This window comes from Heptranchias perlo, chromosome 24, assembly GCF_035084215.1.
Source record: "Heptranchias perlo isolate sHepPer1 chromosome 24, sHepPer1.hap1, whole genome shotgun sequence".
In the NCBI taxonomy this organism is placed as follows: Eukaryota; Metazoa; Chordata; class Chondrichthyes; order Hexanchiformes; family Hexanchidae; genus Heptranchias; species Heptranchias perlo.
This window is the reverse complement of record NC_090348.1, coordinates 20,587,826-20,612,152: the sequence shown is the minus strand read 5'-3', so window position 1 is coordinate 20,612,152 and position 24,327 is coordinate 20,587,826. Positions and strand designations below refer to the sequence as shown.

The 24,327-nt window shown below is 40.6% G+C and overlaps 1 protein-coding gene across 3 annotated transcripts in view; it reads right to left on the bottom strand.

Annotated features, from left to right (window-relative positions):
* Positions 1-19,409, bottom strand: part of gramd4a (GRAM domain containing 4a) — a 148,333-nt gene extending 128,924 nt beyond the window's left edge. For 2 of the 3 annotated variants that reach the window (XM_068004893.1, XM_068004895.1), the window contains exons 1-2: positions 19,205-19,409; positions 551-761 (exon numbers count right to left, since the gene is read on the bottom strand). In XM_068004893.1, the coding sequence (XP_067860994.1) occupies positions 551-761; positions 19,205-19,239 (246 nt within the window). In that variant the 5' untranslated portion in view covers positions 19,240-19,409. Of the gene's footprint in view, positions 1-550; positions 762-3,019; positions 3,195-19,204 lie in introns of all 3 variants that reach the window. The other variant, XM_068004894.1, reaches the window with a different exon arrangement.
* Between the last annotated feature and the right edge of the window lie 4,918 nt (positions 19,410-24,327).

Genomic DNA, 24,327 nt, shown 5'->3' with positions numbered 1-24,327 from the left:
TACAAATCTTTCATTTAACAATTAGACCCTCTTTTTATTCCTTGCCCTGATATTGATTATTTTACACATCCACATTCATCTGTTGCTACCACCTACTGGCCCAGTTACCCAAAGATCTAAATCCTTCTGAATCTGGCAGCACTGTTCCTGAAAATTTGTTCTATGTCATATTTTAGTAACATCTGCAAACTGATGGATTTTGCTTGGAATACTCTCATCCAAGTCATTAATATATTAAAAACAGCAAGGTCTTAAGACCAACCCCTGGCTTCCCTATTTACAACCTCTTTCCAGCTTTAAAACTTCCAATTATGGCTATTCTCTGCTTTGTACTCAGTTATTAATGCAGTGTCACCAACACAGCCGGGAGGGCTGTGACTGAAGCAACACGGAACATCATTTGGACGAGGGCCACAAGTGACGGGAAATTGGTCTACAAAAGCCCCTGGACTGTGTTATGAGGATCACTGCCTTAATTGTATACAAATAAATCTTAACTGTGGAGAACAGTAGTCATTATAGTAATTTTTGTTTTTAAATGAATACTTACAGGGTCCTTTAGCTCCTCAGAATCTCTTACAGAGCATCGAACAGGTTTCGCTGGAATTTCATCACCACATTCATTGTCTGATGCGTTGGGAGATTCCACTAGATCAAGTATTTCATCCCGCTTCTGTCCTCTAAATCTTATTTTGTCCAATCGTTTTAGCATGTTCAATACCGAGCTCTTTTCCTTCACTTTAACATGATTAATGTTGTTCCTGATAAGAGGAAAACACAGCACCTTTACAAAATACTCTCTTGTGAATCCAAGAACCATTAAGCTACCAGTACATGCTACTTAGCCACTTGTACATCCTAAGAAACCAAAACAGGCAGCCAGCGCCCACAGAAATTAATAGAAGCGTATATGAGCCAGAAAAGATTTTTTTAAAGATTCCAAGCTGATGACTAGTCTTGCACAAAGAAATCTCTGCTTTATCTTCTATTATAGGACATGGCAACCACCATACCCACATCTCCACCAATTTATAATTATATAACATCAACTCTGAGCTACCCACAAATTAAATTGTGTTGCTGTCACTACACCACCTTCCTATTTATGCAAAGAAATTCACTTATAATTAACAGACTCACAGTCACCTGTTCAGAGAGAAACCCATCACCTATCTGCTCTCACTAGAACTTGCCATTAACTTTAAAAGAAACGAAAACTGTCAGCCTTCTGCAAAGAAAATAAAATGGGTCACAAGCATCACAATAACACCTATATACTTTCACTTTAAAAGACAAATGATTAATGATTCAGTTATGTAATGTATGTTAGTTCAGGGCAAGATCAATACCAGGCTATGTTACAAAACCACAAGTAAATTCACTGAAAACGCTCATTTTTTGTGGTCCACATCCCTCTATCTAGTAGTTAGCAATCATTCCAGATTTCAATACAGTTTCAATATTGTACTGCACTGCAAGGTGCTAACAAGCACAATTTTTCATTCAAATCATCCAACAATATTCTGCTAGTCGTCACTGACTGGACTTGAATTTTGATTTGATCTGAATTAGCAACCATCAGACATTCCTTTCAGTGGCTTTACAAATGCTGAACAAAGAGCTGCATGACTCACTCCACACTCCCCCCTTTAAAATACGATTCCCATCACTTGTACCGTCCACGGTTATCACGGACAGCCGCTTATATCGGGCAAATGGTGCCATCCATTTGCCTTTACCACAGGCATCAATTAATTAAGTGCACTGACTATTTCGGGCAATTCAATCACCTGTTTGGCACCTTGTTAAAGTGCGATTACCTCAGTGATGTGTCTGTCATTAAGTCGTTTCATGATTTCTCTGACTTGAATCAGGCAGCCCCACTGCCTCCAGTCGCCTCCCCCCCCCCACCCAACCCACCTCCAGTCACACCCCCCCCCCCCCAGTCATACTGCAACCCCCCCGGCCTCCAACCACCCACCACCCACCCCCCACCCCCACAACGCCTGCGACGGCCTACGAGCCGTTCTTGCTAGCTTGTTGAGCTCATCATTGCGGATGGCAAGCTGCAGGCGGCGTCTTGTTGTCCCGCGCTGCTTTGCCCGCCAAGCTCCAGGATCTCGGCCGTCAGGTGGACAAGCAGACTGGGCCCATGACCCCGACACTTTTGTACAGGCTTTACCTTTGGAAGGAGGTGAGTACTCTTTGGCATCAGCTGTTTATAACGTGCTGTGTTATTCTGACTCACTAGTGTTAAAAAGTACTCTTTTTAAGTTTCTTGGTTACACTGTCCACCACATATAGCAGGCAAATCGCGTTGACACCAACACGCCCGCTATAAGCGGTGGGGACTTTGCGTAGAAACACGTTGATATTTCACACCGTTTCCCCACCCCCTGCCCATATTGAAAGCATGATTCATAGAGGTATGGTTCCATTGACCATTCGCTGGTGTTTTATCCGATAAACAATTCTGTGTGAGTAAGCCTAGACAGTGAATGTCTGCAATCTATTCAACAGCGGGGAGCCACAACAGCTAAGTCCAGTCTTATCACCACCAAATGCCTATATCCACTCGGAATGGAAACTCTAGCCAATCCTTCCATTCCTTGTACAAAAGAACTTAGGCCATTTGTAGCACAGCTCACATACTGCAGCTGAGATCAGCTAATGCAGCACAGATCCCAGGAATTAAACATGGAATCATCTTGGACATTATGGTTCAAAATAAACAAGCTTGTATTCATATAACATTTTTAACATAGAGAAACATCCCAAGGAACTTCACAGAAGCGTAATGGGCCAAAAATAGATCCCGAGCCAAAGAAGGAGGTATGAGGAGGATGAATAAAAACATGGTCAAAGAGGTGGGTTTTAAGGAGGAACTTAAAGGAGAAGAGCAGTATATTTACCAACTGAGGTGAAAGACAAAGACAGACATGCATTTATAGAGTATTTCAACATGTCGGAGAAACATCTCAAGGCACTTCACACAGATGATTTTTTGAAGTGTACTCACTTATTATGTAGGCAAACGTAGAAACCAATTTTAAGCACAAGATTCCACAAACAGAAATGAAATGAAGGACCAGTTATTTTTTTTTGATGGCGTTGGTTGAGGTAATAGTGTTGGCCAGGACATCAAGAGAACTTGCTGTTCTTCCTCTAAGTGTCCTGCAATCTGTAATGTTCACCTGAACAGACAAATAGGACCTTTATTTAGTATCTCATCTGTGGAGGTCATCTCTGACAATGCAGCACTTCCCTCAGTATTGCACTGGAGTATCAACCCAGATTATTCGCTCAGGTCCTGGAATACAGCTTGAATGAAGAACCTTTTGACTCAGTGCTACCAACTGCGCCAAACTGGAACAGCTTCATTTAACAATTCATGACCAAAACTACTTCACACAGGACCTATTAAAGATACAATGACCCAAAAACTACAAATAATTATTAGAATTTTAAAAGTATGAATGCTTGGAGCCAGTCATCAAAAATTGTCTTTTTCTCTTTCATTACATACAATTTAGCATCATTGACCTACCCTTGCTTTTTTATTCCAAGCCTTTGGACCCCATTTATTTTTGTGCAGAGGGAGCAATAATAATGTCTGATGATTTATTAGTGAAAATGTCTACATCACACAGTGACAAAGAACAAAAGGCTATTTTTGGTGTATTGGGCTGGATTTTGCTGTGAACGGCAAACGAACAGTGCCAAATATTCGATAGAAAGTCTATGGGCAAGTGCAAGTCTATGAGCTTTTGCACGGCAAGTTCCTGGAAATTAGAGAGCCAAAACGTACAGCGCCCTCTACAGGACATCTGGGACCTGTGTGAACAGGGCAAGCAACTGTGTATTTCCTTAACCAGATTGAAGCATCGTTAGTAATAGCACAGAGTCAGAACCAGGAAGTGAAAGTTAGAATAGTGAATTCAGTGTCAAATCAGGGTACAGAAAGCAAAATAAAAAGAGTGTAAAAAATATTGAATTAAGAGACAGAGATAAAAGAGACAAAGAAAAATTTAATATATATTTTTTAATGTCCAACAATAATTAAAATCTGAAGGAATGAGACTCCACATGCGTAAAAATTAATTTTCAGTGCCAGCGAGATTGTTTGGTAGTAATTAAGACTTACCATGCCATTAAATGGGTACTTAAACTTGAACTTGAAATGACTTGACTTTTTTTTGGCGAGTTTAGCCTGTATCTATCAGGTAAGTACAGGAACTTCACGTCTTGGGAGCCAGACAGCGAGATGCCATTTTCGCGCAGCTTTTGGAGGATAATTGCATCTCGGCCAGCAACTTCCAGATATCCACATTTAACAGCGCATGTGCGGTCGCTGAAAGTTTCTGTCCGATTTGCACATGAATAACAGTGAGTACTGTTAGCCTCACCATTATTTTTACAGCAAAAGCCAGCACATTAACAAAAGGGCAAGTGAGCAAATCCAATTGCTACACATAGTTATTGTAGGGGAGGGTATCAAACTGATTCTTCAAACTGTACTAAGATCAAGATACAAAACAACAAAACTGAAAAGTTGACACGTGGAATGCTTGATGAGGATTTTATATGAACTAAGACGCTTCACTTTTTGTTGCAAGTGAGAAAGATACAAAGCAACTTCTAGAAGGAACAACAAAATGGATGATCTCCACACTGTGGATACCTTAAAAAAAACTGAATGTCTAGTTAGACAATGCTTCCCATTTGCTTTCTACCAGCTCCTCGAGAACTAATGGCATATGCCTGAATGTAATTATGCTCATCTGTAAATCTCCTTACACCCTCACTCTAGTTCCCCTCTATTCTACAAACACAAAGTAATCAGGTTTAAACATAATTACCTTAGCTGACATTAACTTACATTTCTGTTTGCAGTTATCTTCAATTTAAAACATGAAATTTATAGCATATCAGACCCACAGTTGTGACAGGACTTACAATGATAAAACAATTCATCACAACATAAACCCAATTTCACAAGAAATAAAAGCCACATTCAAAGACAACTAAATAGCCAGACGTAGGAGTTGCCACTGCAGAGGTTGTCATTTGGTGTATGTCACTGTGTGATGCATAGATTATCACAAGTCAGTACATTACTTTTGCTCCTGTCACTTAAAAATGGAGTCCAAACGTTTTTAAATTACAAGAACAAGACACAAGATCACTGGGGATAGTAAATCACAAATAGCACATAGAAACATAAAAAATAGGAGCAAGAGTAGGCCATTCGGCCCTTAGGGCCTGCTCCGCCATTCAAAATGATCATGGCCGATTGTCTAACTCAGTACCCTGTTCCCGCTTTTTCCCCATATCCCTTTAGCATTAAGAAATATATCTATCTCCTTCTTGAATACATCTAATGACTTGGCCTCCACTGCCTTCTGTGGTAGAGAATTCCACAGGTTCACCACCCTCTGAGTGAAGAAATTTCTCCTCATCTCGGTTCCAAATGGCATATCCCATATCCTGAGACTGTGACCCCTGGTTCTGGAGTCCCCAGCCATAGGGAACATCCTCCCTGCATCTAGTCTGTCTAGTCCTGTTAGAATTTTATATGTTTCGACGAGATCACCTCTCATTCTTTTAAACTCTAGTGAATTTAGGCCTAGTCAACCCAATCTCTCATAAGTCAGTCCTGCCATCCCAGGAATCAGTCTGGTAAACCTTTGTTGCACTCCCTCCATGGTAAGGACATCTTTCCTCAGATAAGGAGACCAAAACTGCTCACAAAACTCCAGATGTGGTCTCACCAAGGCCCTGTATAACTGCAGTGAGACATCTCTGCTCCTATACTCAAATCCTCTTGCAATGAACGCCAACATACCATTCGCCTTCCTAACTGCTTGCTGCACCTGAATGCTCGCTTTCAGCGACTGGTGTACAAGGACATCCAGGTCTCATTGCACCTCCCCTTTTCCCAATCTATCACCATTCAGATAATAATCTGCCTTTCTGTTTTTACAACCAAAGTGGATAACCTCACATTTATCCACGTTATACTGCAGCTACCATGTTCTTGCCCACTCACCCAGCTTGTCTAAATCACATTGGAGCCTCTTTGCATCCTCCTCACAGCTCACATTCCACCCCAGCTTTGTGTCGTCTGCAAACTTGGAAATGTTACATTTAGTTCCCTCATCCATATTATTGACATATATTGTGAATAGCTGGGGCCCAAGCACTGATCCCTGCGGTACCCCACTAGTCACTGCCTGCCACCCGGAAAAAGACCCGTTTATTCCTACTCTCTGTTTCCTGTCTGTCAACCAATTCTCAATCCATGCCAGTATATTCCCCCCCCAATCCCATGTGCTTTAATTTTGCGCACTAATCTTTAGTGTGGGACCTGATCAAAAGCCTTCTGAAAATCCAAGTACACCACATCCACTGGTTCTCCCCTATCTATTCTACTAGTTACCTCCTCAAAAAACTCCAGTAGATTTGTTAAGCATGATTTCCCTTTTATAAACCCATGCTGACTTTGTCCAATTCCGTTAATGCCTTCCAAGTGTTCTGTTATCACATCTTTTATAATAGACTCTAGCATTTTCCCCACTACTGATGTTAGGCTAACTGGTCTGTAATTTCCTGTTTTTTCTCTCCTTTTTTAAAATAGTGGGGTTACATTTGCCACCCTCCAATCTGTAGGAACTGTTCCAGAGTCTATAGAATTTTGGAAGATGATCACCAATACATCCACTATTTCCAGGGCCACTTCCTTTAGTACTCTGGGATGTTGATTATCAGGCCCTGGGGATTTGTCAGCCTTTAGCCCCATTAATTTCCCTAGCACTATTTTTTTTACAATACTGGTTTCCTTCAGTTCTTCCTTCCCACTAGACACTCGGTTCCCTAACATTTCTAGCAGGTTGTTTGTGTCCTCCTTTGTGAAGACAGAACCAAAGTATGTGTTTACTTGTTCTGCCATTTCTTTGTTCCCCATTATAATTTTCCCCATTTCTGACTGTAAGGGACCTACATTTATCTTCACTAATCTTTTTCTCTTGACATATTTATAGAAGCTTTTACAGTCAGTTTTTAAGTTCCCTGCTAGTTTACTCTCATTCTCTATTTTTCCCCTCTTAATCAATCTCTTTGTCCTCCTTTGTTAAATTCTAAACTGCTCCCAATCCTCAGGCTTGCCGCTTTTTCTGGCAATTTTATGTCTCCTCTTTGGATCTAATACTATCTCTAATTTCTTTTGTAAGCCACGGTTGAGCCACTTTTCCTGTTTTATTTTTGCGCCAGACAGGAATGAATAATTGTTGTAATTCCTGCACACGTTCTTTGAATATTAGCCATTGCCTGTCCACCGTCATCCCTTTTAGTAAAGTTCCCCAATCTATCATAGCCAACTCACACCTCATACTTTCGTAATTTCCTTTATTTAGATTCAGGACCCTAGTTTCGGATTCAACTACTTAACTCTCCATCTTAATGAGGAATTCTATCATGTTATGGTCGCTCTTCCCTAAGGGACCCCGCACAACAAGATTATTAATTAATCCTTTCTCATTGCACAATACCCAGTCTAGGATCGCCTGTTCTCTAGTTGGTTCCTCAACGTATTGGCCTAGAAAACCATCACGTACGCTCCAGGAATTCCTCCCCCTCAGTATTATTGCTAATTTGGTTTGACCAATCAATATGTAGATTAAAGTCACCCATGATTATGGTTGTACCCTTCTAGCATGCGTCTCTAATTTCCTGTTTAATGCCCTCCCCTATATCTCCACTACTGTTTGGGGGCCTATAGACAACCCCCACCAACGTTTTCTGCCCCTTGGTGTTTCTTAGCTCCACCCATACAGATTCCACATCGTGATTTTCCGAGCCAATATCCTTCCTCACTATTGCACTCCTTTACTAACAACGCTACTCCACCTCCCTTCCCTTTTTGCCTGTCCTTCCTAAATATTGAATACCCCCAGATGTTCAGTTCCCATCCTTGGTCACCCTGCAGCCATGTCTCTGTAATCGCAACTATATCATAACCGTTAATATCTATCTGCGCTAAGAAACACCATCTAGCTTATTGCGAATGCTCCACACATTAAGACACAATGCCCTTAGACTTGTCTTTTTAAGACTGCTAGGAGAAAAATGCGCAATTTTTGATACATTGGCTGCATAAGTTAATTCTTGAAAATTCTATATTTGCTAGGATTTTATGGGGCTTTGCAGCTCAAATGTGTCTTGTGTAAAGTAGTTTTTGATCACTAATTGTTGAATGAACCCATTCCAATATTCATCGTTGGCTGGTGGAAGGGTTGGGTTGCGGCACTGCATAGGAGAAAATTAATTAGCGTGTGTGTGCGCAAGGTCCAAATATGGTTCAGCTGTCAATTTTAAAAGTGCAAGTTTCATTTTTAAGCACATTTATACTACATGTGCTGTGTTTACAGCAGTATTTTGTGCCCACATTGAGTTACTGGCAGATTTATTTTAAAAATCTACACGTCAATTAAGTTGCCCTAAAAATGCTCAAGCATCACATTAAAGTTGCAATACCCCAAAAATTGACACTGAGCCAAAAAAAGCAACATTAGGAGTCCATGCATGTTAGTCATCCTTCTTAAAATAATTAAAAACTAAAGTTTAAACAGATTAATGCAAAGCCATGTCGTATTTTCCACAAATCACATCTTTGAAGTGAATCACCTATATCCTCTTTAATTTTAACCCAATATCTTTTTATTGTTCTTCCATTTTGCACCCTTTAGGGGTGTGTTTTCATTTTCTTTTTAAGACCTTACATTTTGCAGTGATACGTCTTCAAATGGTGAGCCAAATTATCCTTCATGCTCATACAGTACAGTATTGAGCAAAATACTAAAGATCTATCTGCCTATCCTGAACAATATGGTATCCAGCAGTGTGGGGGTGGGGAGAAAAATAGAAAGCGAGAGTGCAAACAGTTACAGATCCATCCAGCTCCCCTCCCCCTAAGGCACACTCTTTGGCTCCAAAACAACAGGACTTGAGTGAAGAAAAGGTACTCTGCTTCAACCTTTTTATTAAAATTAAAAATGGGCAAGTTTAAGATGTTTTTCTTAGAGATTACTAATGATAAGATCAATGGATTAGCAATACGGTTGCCAACCCTCTCGAATTGTCCTGGATTCTCCAGGAATTAAAGATTAATCTCCCGGACACTGCTGCGCACAACCCGGGAGAATCCTCAGTGAAGTGTATACAGGAGAATTTTCAATTAGGGTCACCAGATGGTAATCAAGAACTGGGCCGTCGCTGATTTATTTTATCCCCATTGCAAGCTCCAGGCCACTGCTGTGCTCCTGCTCTTGTTGAGGTTAGCTCTCCTAAGTACAGAAGAATTTTTTTTAAAAGATACTTTTTCCTCCATTTTCTTTGAACACTTATTAGTTATAAAAACACTGGAGATGGGGGAAAAAAAAGTTTTTGACTGACAGTCAAGAATCATCCAATCGGGTAACGAAGAGTCATTTTGCTTTCCATTTGGTGTAGGAAGGCGGTGCGCCACGAGAATGAATGTGTCAGGTAACCATGGACGGGAGTGTGGGGGCAGGGTGGTTGGATGCAGGAGGTTATGTGATGAAACCTCCAGGAATATGCCCAACCAGAGTTGGCAACTTTAATCAGCAATGTTTTGTAAATTAAGTCATCAAAAAAGTTTGCATGTATTTTGCAATGAAAGACACTAGCCAAACTAGCCCAAGAGCAGTATATTTAGAAGAGCATAGTGAAAGTGTCTGTACACATGCACAAGTAAAGTATTATCACAATAGCGACTTGTACTTGTCATTTCTAATTTATACAGGCCCACATGTAAACACATGTGAGCTTTTCTAAACAAAACTATAAAAACTTTTTCTCATTAGAACTTCAAACCTGAATGGGTTTGTATTTCTTACAGAAATCAAATACACAACAGAGGTTTTCCAGACATTAGGTCAAGACAATAAGTGACATTCCCTTTTCGTCCCCTCCTTCATTAAAAAAAGCCCTGAATTACAACAGTAGTTTACAAAAATTTAAGAGTCAAACACTCCTATTCCCTTAACATATAAATACAGCAATGTGATGTGGCACAGATATATAAGCCAAGAAGATTCCAGGTTCAACTTCTGTACTTAGGAGCGCTAACCTCAACAAGAGCAAGAGCACAGCAGTAGCCTGTGGCTTGCAATGGGGATAAAATAAATCAGCGACGGCCCAGTTCTTGATTACCATCTGGTGACCCTAGTTGAAAATTCTCCTGTATGCACTTCAGTGAGGGTAAGTAAGGCCTTGTCTGTGATATCCCCCTTGATCAAATAGCCCACCAACACTCATGGTTACCCTCATACACAAAGAATGGCCGCTAAGGCAAGATATTGGTGGACAATGAGCACCCATTAAATCGTAGTCAACCGTGAACCAATTTGAGTACATGATGGGAAACTGGCACACACAAGTCAAATGCATGATTGCAGTGAACAACTTTCCAGCCAAATTAGGTTACAACATTATGAAATTACAATAGAATATTCATATCTAAAAAATTACATTTATTCCCAATTGCTCTCTAGAATTAAAATTCATCATGAAAATTCAGAATTACATACTATCAGTTCTTTTTCTCACAAATTAAAATTAACTTTATTTTTGTTATATTCAAAAAGTCACTTTTGATGCAATTAAACTTATTTTTCTCTAAAAACATACATTGTGAAGTCGCTGGCAAATTTTGTTACACGGTACTTAAGGAGAAAACAATGACCACATTGATGTTGTTGGTACAGTAAAGCACACATTGGAAATCATGCACTTTGGGGATTAGTGTCCTTTGCTTGTATCTCAAGTTCAGCTGAGTCAGAAAGATTTCAAGTGCTAAGCCTGTGTACAGGAGTCGCATATGATTGGGTCATTGACCCCTATGGGATTTTAGTAGTTAATCACTGTATTTAATGAAAAGGTACACATGTATATTTAGAAGAAATTAAACTACACCATTAAGTCCTTTTGAGGATTATGGGGAAGAAGAGCTAAAAATGTGGCTTGTTGGTGGGGGAGGGGGAAGAGGAATGTTTATATCATTTCACTGTGAAAGAGCTACATTCAGTAATTCCAATCATCAGTGAGAGGCCAACTATGGACTCCTGAGTGTAAGACCAAAAATACAGTTAGGCTGACACTTTCACATTGATAAGTTGTTTCAGATGTATATCGACGCAAAACTAGCAACATAACTAGTCCAGTCCTGATCGGACTCTGGAACAAACCCAATCAGTGTGAAGCCCTCAAGGGGAGGCAATCTCACGATGCTTACACTTGGCAGCTGTGGGGTGTATCTCCAGTATGATATGAAGCTAGATTTTAAAAGTATTCAGGAGGTCCACTGGAACTCTTTGAGCACTTTAAATTTGGCGTAGAGTCCATTAAATGTTATGAGAAAGCAAATGCTCCCGGACATGCCCTCAAAACATTAAAAATTTACTGACAAGAAGCAGAGCCCTTCACATACATGTAATGATGCATGTGCGGAGCTCTCTCCTAACAAGCAGTGTAGAATTTGCTGACCACAACGTAACAGAGGCATTGCCAGCTGCAGTTCACACTCTATAGCCAGTATAACTGCAGGATGTTCCAGACATTTATCAAGATTAATTTGTAAGAGCATGGAAACCCAACTAAATCATTGGGCAGTAAATCAATTCCCTGTCTCCCTCCCTTCCCAATAAAAGTTCTGGATGAAAACAACTTTCAGCAGGATTTGAACTCATACGTAACAAAAGTAATCACAGCATTTAAGTCATCATGATTCATCAGTAGAAGGCTCTACTGAATTACTTCCTACCAGTAAAAATTGAAAACTGGTCAGGGGAAATCCAACTGAGCTATGAGGATGTGAATGGTGCTATATAAATGCAAGTTCTCTCTTTCTCAAATATATTCATGACATACAAATCTAGATGTTCAGGGGGAAATTCCTGAGCAGCCCAGAGAGTTGAATTATGCTGTCCTTCACCAAAATATACTGCTATGCTAAATCTGAGACAATGCCAATTATGCATCAAATCTCTTATGAAGGCCAATAAAGTTGAAAAGTATTACTTAAAAACTTGATCCTGTTTAATGATACAGAAAATAAATATCAAGCTGCCACTGATTTGGGAAGATATCCAACAAGCAGACTCAATTAATATACCAGTGACAAAATCAGACACATGAATAATGTATCCACCAGTGGTATACCTTTCCTTTTAAAAGTATACTTTAAAAACATTTTAAGAGGAAAGTTATTTTTAAAGTAGGATTCTATTTTGGCTGCATGGGTAATTTGCAGCAGAGAGTGGCAGAACTACTGTGATGTGGGATTGCTGTTAACAATGCAGCAAACTGAAGCAAAAGGAAGGAGTGCTTTGTGATGTGCTGAGTGAGGGGACAGTGATTTACAGGGATTGGGAGCTTCTTTCCCGGTTTAATTTTTGCTATGTTCTATACCCATGTACAAGATTAAAGTAATGGCAACAGAGAAGTTATCCAACATGACCCAGGAAGAGGTGGGATGGAGATTTACACCTTTGTGAATTCAAATAATTGTGGTGCATCCCTCAAATTATTGAGTGCATCCAATATTACAACCTGTGTATCTGATAAAATATCAAGTTTTTCAATAACTGTGCAGATTCTTCTATATGCTTTCTTTTGATCCTTTGCATACTCCTCACCGGTTGTGAATGGTGCTGCACCATACTGAAAGAAAACCTGTTCATACAAAACAAGTGTAGATAAAAACAGAAAATGCATAGCCAGTCAGTCAGCATCTGACAGTAAAAGAAAAATCAGTGTTTCTGATGAAGGTTTACAACTGAAACATTAAACAATTTTGCTCTTTCAGATTTTGACTGACCTGCTGTGCATTTCCAGAATTTTCTTTCAGATTTCCAGCATTTACGACTCTTTTAATCTAACCGATATATATGGTACTTTGTTACAAACCATGTTATTCTAGTCATGCATAGGTAAATTAAACATATAGATGACATGGTGTTGGTACATGTAAAGAAAGAACTTGCATTTATATAACACCTTACATGACCTCAGGACATCCAAAGCACTCCGCAGCCGATTAAGTCCTTTTGAAGTGTAGTCACTGTTGTAATGCAGGGAAACACGACAGCCAATATGCACACAGCAAGGTCCCACAAACAGTATCATAGATCATCACCAACAACTTGCATTTATATGGAGTTTTTAACGTAGTAAAACCTCCAAAGGCACTTCACAGGAGCATTATCAAACAAAATTTGACACCGAGCCACATAAGGAGATATTAGGACTGGTGACCAAAACCTTGGTCAAAGAGGTGGGTTTTAAGGAGTGTCTTAAAAGGAGGAAAGGTAGAGAGGCTGAGAGTATAGGGAGGGAATTCCAGAGCTTAGGGCCTAGACAGCTGAAGGCACAGCCGCCGATGGTGGAGCGAAGTAAATCGGGGATGGACAAGAGACCAGAATTGGAGGAGCACAGAGATCTCAGAAGATTGAAGGGCTGGAGGAGATTACAGAGATAGGGAGGGGCAAAGCAATGGAGGGATTTGAAAACAAAGATGAGAATTTTAAAAATCGAGGCGTTGCCAGACCGGGAGCAAATGTAGAGCAGCGAGTATAAGGGTGATGGGTGAACGGGACTTGGTGCGAGTTAGGATATGGGCAGCAGAGTTTTGGATGAGCTCAAGTTTACAGAGGGTGCAAGATGAGAGACCAGCCAGGACAACATTGGAATAGTCAAGTCTAGAGGCAACAAAGGCATGTATGAGGGTTTAAGCAGCAGATGAGCTGAGGTAGAAGTGGAGACAGACAATGTTACGGAGGTGGAAGTAGGCGGTCTTTGCAATGGAGAGGATATGGGGTCGGAATCTGAGCTCGGGGTCAGATTCAAAGCTGTTACTGGCCCCAGTAAAACGTTTCTAGCCCAATTCCTGATAAAGTTTAGATATTTTAACAAGTGACTCAAAAAATAAAACTTGTTAGTGTCATTTAAACAATGCATTAACATCTGACAAAAACATTGGTTTTCATCTGTTCATAAGTCATCTCATATAACTATTGGATGAGCTTTTAATATGCTAACCAGATCATAGAACAGTCATAGTAATTAATATCATGGCTTTTTGTAACTCGATAATTTAATATAACAAATTATTCAGAAATTCCAAATTTGTACGATTCTCCTAACAAACCAAAAGCATGGAGTATATTAGAGTATTGTAACTGCAGTTAAGATCAAATTTTTGTGGGATTTTTTAAAAATCAGGAATAGGCTGGCCACTTCTCAAGCATTCACAAATACATTGGAAGCTTCTTTATCTTATATTGTTGCCCAAAGCCAAGTAACAGAAAATAGAATACTGGAACCATAAGTAAATACAACATAGATCAATATGACACGTTGCATTGTCAATATCAAATAGAGGTGAAAGGTGCAGGCATCAATGCAACAATAAAAGTAGCAAACCTAGATATGGAAAATACACATTCAGGCAAAAGGGAAATCTGATCTTCAAGACGAGTGACAGGGGACACATGCTGAGGAGCTATGGGAATACAATGCATCTCTTATAAGTGTGCTGGCTAAATAACTTAGGAATAATGAAGGCCAACACCCAAACCAATTTGGAGTTTGCAATGTTTAATATTCGAAATGGACACTCCATTCAGTGAATCTGGCATCCTTTTGGAATAGTAATATTGCAGAGTTACTTGTAATACCAATTGCAGATCCTGAAGTTGTAGACAGCTCCTTATTTGTACTACAAGACAGTTCCTACAGCAGGTGAATTCACATCAAAACAACTGAACATAAGCAGTGAAGTCACATACAGCAACAATTTTCCAAGAGCATTACTTTCCCCAATACATATGCAGGTCCATATTGGGTAGATACAGCAAAAATTGCTTTGTTGGCCTGTTTGTGGTATGCATCAGGATTTCAGTCTATCTGTGTCCAAGAAACATGGCTGCTTCCTAAAGCAACCCAGGTTGATTATTAATCCGTAAAGCGTCAGGTTAGCTCTGTATTAGCACTCTTGCCTTTAAATCAGGAAGTTGTGAGCTCAAGCCCCACTACGGACTTTGGTACATAATATAGGCCGGCACTTCACTGTAGCAACAAGGGAGTGCGACATTGCTAAACTTGCAGATTCAGGTGGATGTAAAAGATCCCATTGTGCGTTTTCAAAGAGGAATGTAGAGTTCTCTCAGTGCCCTGACCAACATCCTTCCGTCAACCAACACCACCAAAATAGATGAAGTGGTCGGTCATCTCATTGCAGGACCTTGGTATATGCAAATTGATTGTTGTATTTGCCTACATAATAGTGACCATACTTCAAAAGGTAATTCATTGGCTGGGATGCGTTTTGGGATGTCCTGAGGACATGAAATGCACTATATAAATGCAAGTCTTTCTGTATACAAATAGAATCAGTACTGCCAAATTGAACCCACCTTATTTACACCACCATTTCCCCCCAGCAACAAGTTGACAATGCAAATGCCCTGCAAATGAGGTCAAGATAAAATAAATACAAATGATATACTTACATAGAGACATAGCTTCTGTGTATACAATGAAACAAGTGTCTCTATCATGTTTTAAAAAAAATCACGATATTTAAGAATGAACAAGAATTCCCTTACATGGCTCATGTGGAATATAAACACTGGCATAGACCAGTTGGGTCGAATGGCTTGTTTCTGTGCCGTAGTTTCTATGTAACTGCAATTGAGGAAAACAAAATTATGCATTACCACAAAATGGGGAAGGGAAAGGGAAATCTATTGACAGGAATGCATTTTCTGTGATGTCGAGTGGGGGCTAATGAGAATTAAAACACAGTATGTTGTAATTCATTCATATGTCATTTATAGTTTTTACAAAGAATTCTTTGTTGAGGGACTTGTATGCAGCTGGAATGCAAGAAAGAAATGTCCCTTTCTTTGTCTCTCTCCTTTCCTCCCCAAAAAGCAAAAGGACAATTCAGGAATCGGAGTACAAAAGATGTGTGGCACTGGGAAAAGTTATATTTTAAATTTTCTTTTAATTAGTTTTAAATTACGACACCAGTTTTATTCCATTTTATTTTCTCACATCACTTCCCTTATCTCCCTTGCAGAAAGTTTACTCAATGTATTTCTTTTTAAGAAAAAAAACCACATATACCACAGCCAACAATTTTCAATTACCTCCTATTGTTTCCTTTCCGCTCCCAACAGCTTTCATTATCTCAACCTACAAGCATGGCAGATGTCAATCTCACTAACTTTCTGGGAGATTCTGTGCTGAAAGCAGTCTCATCTTCACCCAAGAATATTAATGCAACGGTTGGAGGTACATTTTCCTGCACTCAGACTCTGGGTCATGCGACAAACACCAAAAACACGTAATTCTTGCTGGGGTAGGGGAGATATACTACTTTGGATGCAGTGTAAAAATCCACATTATAATATTCTTTCTACTTGCCAAATTCAAGTTAGCACTAGCATTATTCTCCAAACTTGGTGTTACAGGTACTTCTACCTCAAATGGTAAGAGCTTTTCAACTCCATTCATTTGGAGCCATGCCAGTAAATAAATTAACAAGAAGAGGAAATGCAGTGTGCCCACAGTGAAAGTACACTACTCTCAACAGAAGAGCCAGGCAGCTATAACAAGCCACTGCTACTTAGACCGTGCACAACATCTTCTTTACCCTCATTTAATACATACTGCAAAATCCACAATAATTCTTCCTGCTTAGACACTCAAGTCTAGCTGCCTAAAATACAGACAGACCACGAAAGAGAGAGAACAGCTCTCTGCTGAAATTCTTGCTTCACATGTTGGGCGAAAGCCAAAAGAACGCAGTACCAGATACCATTCATTTGCTCATATACCAAATACAGTGGAAATTCACAGGACATTTTGGGCTGAAATATTCTAATTCTGATGAGTCAGTAATAATGAAAAGCAAAATAATTTTATTTCTGTATCATTACTGTACTTTGCAGCAGGTACTAAAACAAAGTACAGTACCAAACACGATTGTAAAAGCTCATGAGTTGAGAAACATGGTTCTTGAGACATAAAATGGTGCCATTACACTGAAGTGACTGTAACTCTCAGGTTGTACTGTAACCTCTTGCTATTAATGTACTGAAAAATAACTTGCAACACTTCAGTAACGATAACATATACAAACCTCCAATGACACTGCAGGAGTGATAGTGACAGTACAACACACCATTACTGCCGTTTAACGTTACTGCCTTGTTTGAGATTTTAGAAACAAACAAAAGTGTGGCTATGTTTCAAGTTGCATGTTTGTGCTGCCTACCTAATGTACAATGGTTGACAGGTCTGACACAGATCTATCAAGTAGGCACCTACATGATGTTTTTCTGCATAGCACATAATCTAGGCTGGCGCTTCTGTGCAGTACTGAGGGAGTGCAGGTTAAAACTGAGGCCCTCTCAGGTGGGCATAAAAGATCCCACCGCACTATTCAAAAGAAGGGCTGGGGAATTCTCCCGGTGTCCTAGCCAACAATTATCCTTCAACCAACACCTAAAACAGATAATTTGGTCATTTATTTCATTGCTGTTTGTGGGTACTTGCTGTGCACAAATTGGCTGTTGCATTTCCTACATTAAAACAGTGACTACACTTCAAAAATACTTAATTGGCTGAGGTCATGAAAGGAACTATATAAATGCAAGTCTTTTTTTCTTAGTTTGGTTAAACAGGTCCTAAGTTTTGTTGAATTTTTTAAAAATTCAATTCTCAACTGTTTAGCAGTATTGCTAAGCAATGTTACTTTACAGAAATTATAATTATCTGATCAATGTTGACAAGTTACACCAGGTTAACAAGAGTGAAAGATGCATAACTTAGGAACATTGCAAAAGTAAGCCAGTTATGAAGATGCCCTGTCACACAAATGAAACAGTTACAATCCCTGTTGAGACATTCAGTTTTTTTTCTTTTAAAATAAAATTCTCTCAAATGTGAAATGCTAATTCAACAAGCAGTACAATTACCAATCAGGGAAAATTATTGATTATGTTACTGAAGATAAACGATGAACAAAAAAATCTTCTAACTTTCCCCTTCTAGTGACAATCCTGAGATTATGTCTCCTGGTTACTGATTTGCTAACCAGTAAAAACAATCTTTCACTATTTATCCTTTCAACCCCTTTACTAATCTTGAAAACCTCTAATGGATTCCCTCCCCCGTTTAAGATCCTTTGTTCGTGCGATGTGAAAACGTCTCTTTTCATAATATAACCTCTCGTTCTAGTGAATCTTCACTGTACCCTTCCTTGGCTGTAATAGCCTATCTATAATGAGGTGTTCAGAACTATACAATATTCCAACCGTGCCCTAAACTCCTGTAGATTCATAATCGCTGCCTTGTTTCTGGATAACCTTTCAGCTTTAAATGCTTTTGTTTTAATCACAGCAACCAAAGCTAGAGGCCCATGTTTTATTTAATAAAAATTAAACCAACAGTATTTCGCCATCATTTAATCCATAAGGAAAATAGTAGCTATTTTTGGGATTGAATTGACAAGAATTGTACTGCATCCTCTATGCAAATTGTTCCTCGGAAAGTACTCTGGGCTTGCATTTCAATTATGTGTTTGCATCAAATCGGGGACGGGGAGCCACACTAATATCCGACCAGCCTTCTGTTGTCAAGGGGGCGCATTGGGCCTTGTCCACAAGCAGGGAAAGTGAACAAAAGCGGCGTCTGCAACACAAGGCCGATCACACCAAGGGATCTCACCACACACACGCAGCCCAAGGTTTGCATTAATGTTAACATATAACAAAAAAAGCCAAAGGCTGCCTCCCCGTGACAAAGCCTCCACCGTTTCTGACATTCAGCTCACGCCCAAGCCCAAGGGTTTTAGCAGAGGGGGCTTATTGCAATCGGATCAGCGGCGCTGGGAGCCGGAACCTGGGGCTGGGGACTGGGATTGGTAATCCCCGCCCTTCTGTTACTCGGCCCCCTGGCTGCTGCCGCCCGCTCGGCTCGAGCTCTCCGACCCGCCATAAAACAGAAAGTGCGAGTAAGGCCCGATTCGACCGGCCGCGAAAAAAAATTAATTTAAAAAAAAAACACACAAATTTAAAAAAATAATAATGATCAGGAACAAAGAGAGATCAGCACTCACCCGGCTCTGACACGCAAATCACAGCTAACTTTCATTAACACCTGCCGAGCCCCAGCCCGACCTCGCTTCCACCAACAATGACATTAAATATTAAAGACCCGTCCCGTCCCCCCGCCGCTCGACTCAGGCTCCGAGCGCGTGTTTATTCACAACAATAAACAGCCAGACTGCTCCAGGTAAACAGCAGCGCCACTGGCCGCCTGCCACATTCAAAGCCCGGAGCTGGGATTGGAGCTGGAGCCTCCCGCCCGGATTTCCCGATCTCTCTCTCTCTCTCTCTCACCACGCCCCTCCCATTCCGTTCCGACACTGATCCCTCCGCCAATCCGTGTTTTCGCACTCTCTTAAAGGGTGAACGCACCTTGCGACCTCCGACGAGCGCATTTTTCTTTTAGCAGCTGGCTGTGGTTGGAAGGTGGATATTCAGCTCGAGTTTAAAGTTGGTTTCCTTGAAGGAGCAGGAAGTTGTTAGCAGATGATACGAAGCAAATAAAGGTGGTACACTCCGAAGCTCAACAGGATAAGCTACAGGAGGATTTGAATATACGGGGAATTAAGCAGGCAGGTGGCAGATGAAATGAAATGTAGAGCAGTGCAAAGTACATCACATGGGGGCAAAAAAAAAATCCAGGAAGGGACTATTACTTAAATGGAAAGAAAATAATGTATGTGGAAAATGAAAGAGAGCTGGGGGCCCTGATTGGTAATAAATTGAAGCTATTGCTCGGTGACAATGAGTCAAGCAAAGCTGACGTTGGGATGTATTAAAAGGTAAATATTGAAACAAAATAGTGAGGTAACCCTACTCTATTAATCATTGGTGCGACTGCACTTAGAATAGTGTAAAGTTCTGAGTGCCACGGTACATAAAGCATTTTTCAGCTATCGAAGGAACACAGAAGATAGCAATCAGAATGATTGAGAGGGTGGAGGGATTGGATCATGAGGACTGCTTGTGTAAATTGGCCATGTTCTCACTGGAAAAGAGAAGGTTGAGAGGTGATATGATTGCTGTTTTTGGAATTCTAAATGGACTGGATAATGTAGCGCATAATAAGTTCTTTCACCGTGTCCAGACCCAGAGGCTTATGCTTGAATGGGGGTAAATACAAAACGAATCTGTGGAAACAGTATTTCTGTGAGTGAGTGGTCAATCTATGGAACATGCTCCCTAGGGTGACAGTGGAAGCAGTTCCAGACTGTAAAAATGACCTCCTACTGTGTATATTACAAAGGAAGTGTATCTAACAAGTACAATTGCAATAATTCAAAACAAACAAGTTTATAAAAGGCAGATTTATTGGAATTATTTGAAGCAATAACAGATTTTCTAAATGGTTGTATTATCATACATGTATATTTTGACTTTCAGAAGGTCTTTCAATAGTAGTCTCAAAAAGTGCTTCTCTCTGAAATTAAAGCTCTTGGGTTAAAGATGGCAGTAGTAAATTGGATCATAAATTAGCTAAATTATAGGAGATAAAGGGCAATGATCAATGGCAGCAGTTTGGATGGACAGCTGTGACCAATAGTTGGTGTGACAAAGCCTCTACCATGCACTTCCAGTCGACACTTCAGAGCAGAGCTTAAAAAAAAGCCTCTACCATTACAGACATTCAGCTCATGCCCAAGCCCAAAGGTTTAGCAGAGGGGCTGTGCTAAATCTCACTCTGGGTTTCAGTCTTGGGACCTATTGACAAAATTATAAATATTCTTGATGAATGTATTAAATTTAGAGCAATCTAGAGAGACTTAACAACTGGACAAATGAATCACAATGAAATTTAAAGTGAATCTGCAAAAAGGTCTAAGTGTGATAGTTAAAACATTGGAAATGCCATTACAGTGTAGGGTAGCAGTTGCAAAAATGAATAAAATTTTTAAGTGTGCAAGTAAATCTAGAGAACATAAATCCAAAGTTGTGTACCACTGGCCAATTTTCTCTCCTCTCCTGAAGGTTTTGGCTCCTGGCTAGGTTACTCTTCCACAATCAGTGGGTATCTCTGATACCTCACCCAGTGACCGTTCTTCAAGTGTGAGCCTGGGCAGTTAGTATTGGCTGATTGTTCAACCGTAGAAAGCATCATAGCTGAGCCCTATCCTGTCCAAACCCAATATTCACATGCACATTTCCAATAGGGCCCACAGAATAGTGATCAAGAGCAGGAGCCCCTGGTGATTTTCCCTTTCCTAACCCAGGAGTATTGAAACCAATTGCAAAGCCCCACATTCACCCTGGAAGAGATAAGCTAACACAGCCCAAATGGGAATCAAAGTTGGATCCTTTATTGTCTCTGTGTATAGGCCTTTTCTAACAAGCAGTTAATATGTACCAACATGATTGCAGGAAGGAGAATCAGCAAGGTTCTGCAGTCACTAGTGGGTAAGGAAGAAGAGTAAGAAACCAGTAAGACCTTTTGCTATATTGCACTGATATGCCTGAAAAGATAATAACATCCAGTATTTCTGACTCCACCTCCGTCATCATAGTGATGGACTTTAGAAATTTGGCTGTGGGAGGAAGGACACAGCATTGGAGGGACTGGCTTGATTAAGTTAATTGGCAGCCTCCAGTATAAAACATCAAAAAACAAAATGCATGCCTCTAATTGGTTGATTATGTCCACAAAAACACTCAAATTACCTTAATAGCTTCCCTACAGGCTGCTGAGTCACTATTGCTGAGAGCGATGGCACTGGGAGCTGTCATCAACTCTAGGCTGCAACAACGACAACAACTTGCATTTATATAGCACCTTTAATATAGTAATACATCCCAAAGCATTTCACAGGAGTGATATTCAAAATTTGATACCGAGCCACGTGAGATATTAGGACAGGTGACCAAAAGCTTGGTCAAAAAGATAGGTTTTAAGGAGCGTCTTAAAGGAGGAGAGAGAGGCAGAGAGGTTTAGGGATGGAATTCAATAGCTCATGGTCTAGGCAGCTGAAGGCACGGCCGCCAAAGGTGTAGCAGTTAAAATCGGGGATGTGTAAGTGGCAAGAATTGGAGGTGCGCAGAGATCTCGGAGGCTTGTAGGGCTGGAGGAGGTTACAGAGATAGGGAGGGGCGAGGCCATGGAGGGATTTTAAATTTTGCTCATCCAGTACTGGATGTTGGACAAGCAGTGTGACAAATCAGGGACAGTGGAGGGGTCAAGGGAGGTGGTAGTGAGATAGAACTGGATGTCATCAGCCTACAAGTGGAACCTGACATCGTGTTTACGGATGATGACGCCGAGGGGCAGCGTGTAAATGAGAAATAAGAGGGGGCCAAGGATAGATCGTTGGGGGACTCCAGAGGTAATGATGTGGGAGCAGGAAGGCAAGCCATTCCAGGTGATTCTCTGGTTACAACTGGACAGATGAGAATAGAATCAGGCGACGCAGTCCTACCGAGCTGGACGACAGAGGAGAGGCATTAGAGGAGGATGGAGTGGTCAACCACATCAAAGGCTGCGGACAGGTCGAGAAGGATGAGGAGGGATTGTTTATCACAGTCACAGTGACGTAGGATGTCATTTATGAATTTGATAATGGCCATTTCAGTACTGTGGCAGGGGCTAAAACCTATTTGGACGGCTTCAAACATGGAGTTTTAGGAAAGATGGGCACGGATTTGGGAGGCAACAACAATTCAAGGACGTTGGAGATAGGGCTGTAGTTTGCAAGGACAGAGGGTCAAGGGTGGGTTTTTTGAGGAGGGGATGATTACAGCAGATTTGAAGTGGAGGTGCACAGTACCTAAGGAGAGGGAACCATTAACAATATCAGCTAACTCACATTGGCATGGTTTTCATTGTTGGAAGCAGTTCAGACATGGGAAATGCTATTGTACAGGTAAGGCTAATAATTTTCTTCATAATTGGCAAGTAGCACAAATAATCATTACATCTAACTGAGCACTCGCCAAGTCTCCGACAATCCTGCAAATCAATGATTCGTAAAATCATCATTCATAATCAAGAATTGTAAGTACTAAACCATTACTAACCTGGTTTTACACTTACTGGTTCACTGGTTGTTCAGCATCATCTCTTTTCACAGAGAATTTAATTATTTTTTTACTGCTCTTTTGTGTTTTTCCCCCTTAAGCTCTGACTGCAAGCCTCCTATTGACAATCTTTCTCGACCGACCGTACTACTTTCCTTCCACCTCCTCCAGTTCTTTTGACTGATAGTGTGAAAAAAAATGGAGCATTGTTGTCTATTGTGTTATTTTCTTTTTGTCAAGTATAAAGAAATATAGGTTTAGAAGGTATTTAGGGGAACCAGGCTCAAAAGGGTTACATAGTCAAGGCTTTAGCTGGAACTGCTGTTTAAAAGCTTAAATTAAAGTTTATTTAAATTAACTTACAGCAGCTGCAGGATGACTAACTGCCATGAGCATCTTGTTATTGCAAACTAAGGGAGGCACGAACAGGACCTCCACTCCTTCAGACATACTGGAATGCTGAAGCTAACTAGAACTCCTGTTATCTTCAAGGCCTACAGGATGATTCCTTCGCTGCAGGGACAGAGAAACATTGTGCTAAGAATAAGGAGAGATAATAGGGGCCACAAGGCACTGTCTCATCTAGACAAATGTAAGGAGTCGTACAAGACCAGGTTATAGTCCAACAGCTTTATTTGAAATCACAAGCTTTCGGAGCTTTCCTCCTTCGTCAGGTGAGTGCAGGGTTCCATAAAGGCATAGCATATATAGTCAGAGAACAATGCCTGGTGATTACAGATAATCTTTCCAACTGCCTGTTATCACACCTCGGCAGAGAGGTAATCACAGCAATCAAAGGAGTGGATGGTGTTCAGACAGGGGAACATTACATCCAAGACTACTGAATATACAAGCGGTCAGAACACAAAGACAGAGAGAGAGAGAGAGACACCCGAAAGGCAGAGAGAGAGAGAATGACCAGTTGTATTAAAAACAGATAACTTTTTTTTTGCTGGTGGGGCTACATGTAGCATGACATGAACCCAAGATCCCGGTTGAGGCCATCGTCATGGGTGCGGAACTTGGCTATCAATTTCTGCTCGACGATTTTGCGTTGTCCTGTGTCTCGAAGGCTGCCTTGGAGAACGCTTACCCGAAGATCGGAGGCTGAATGCCCTTGACTGCTGAA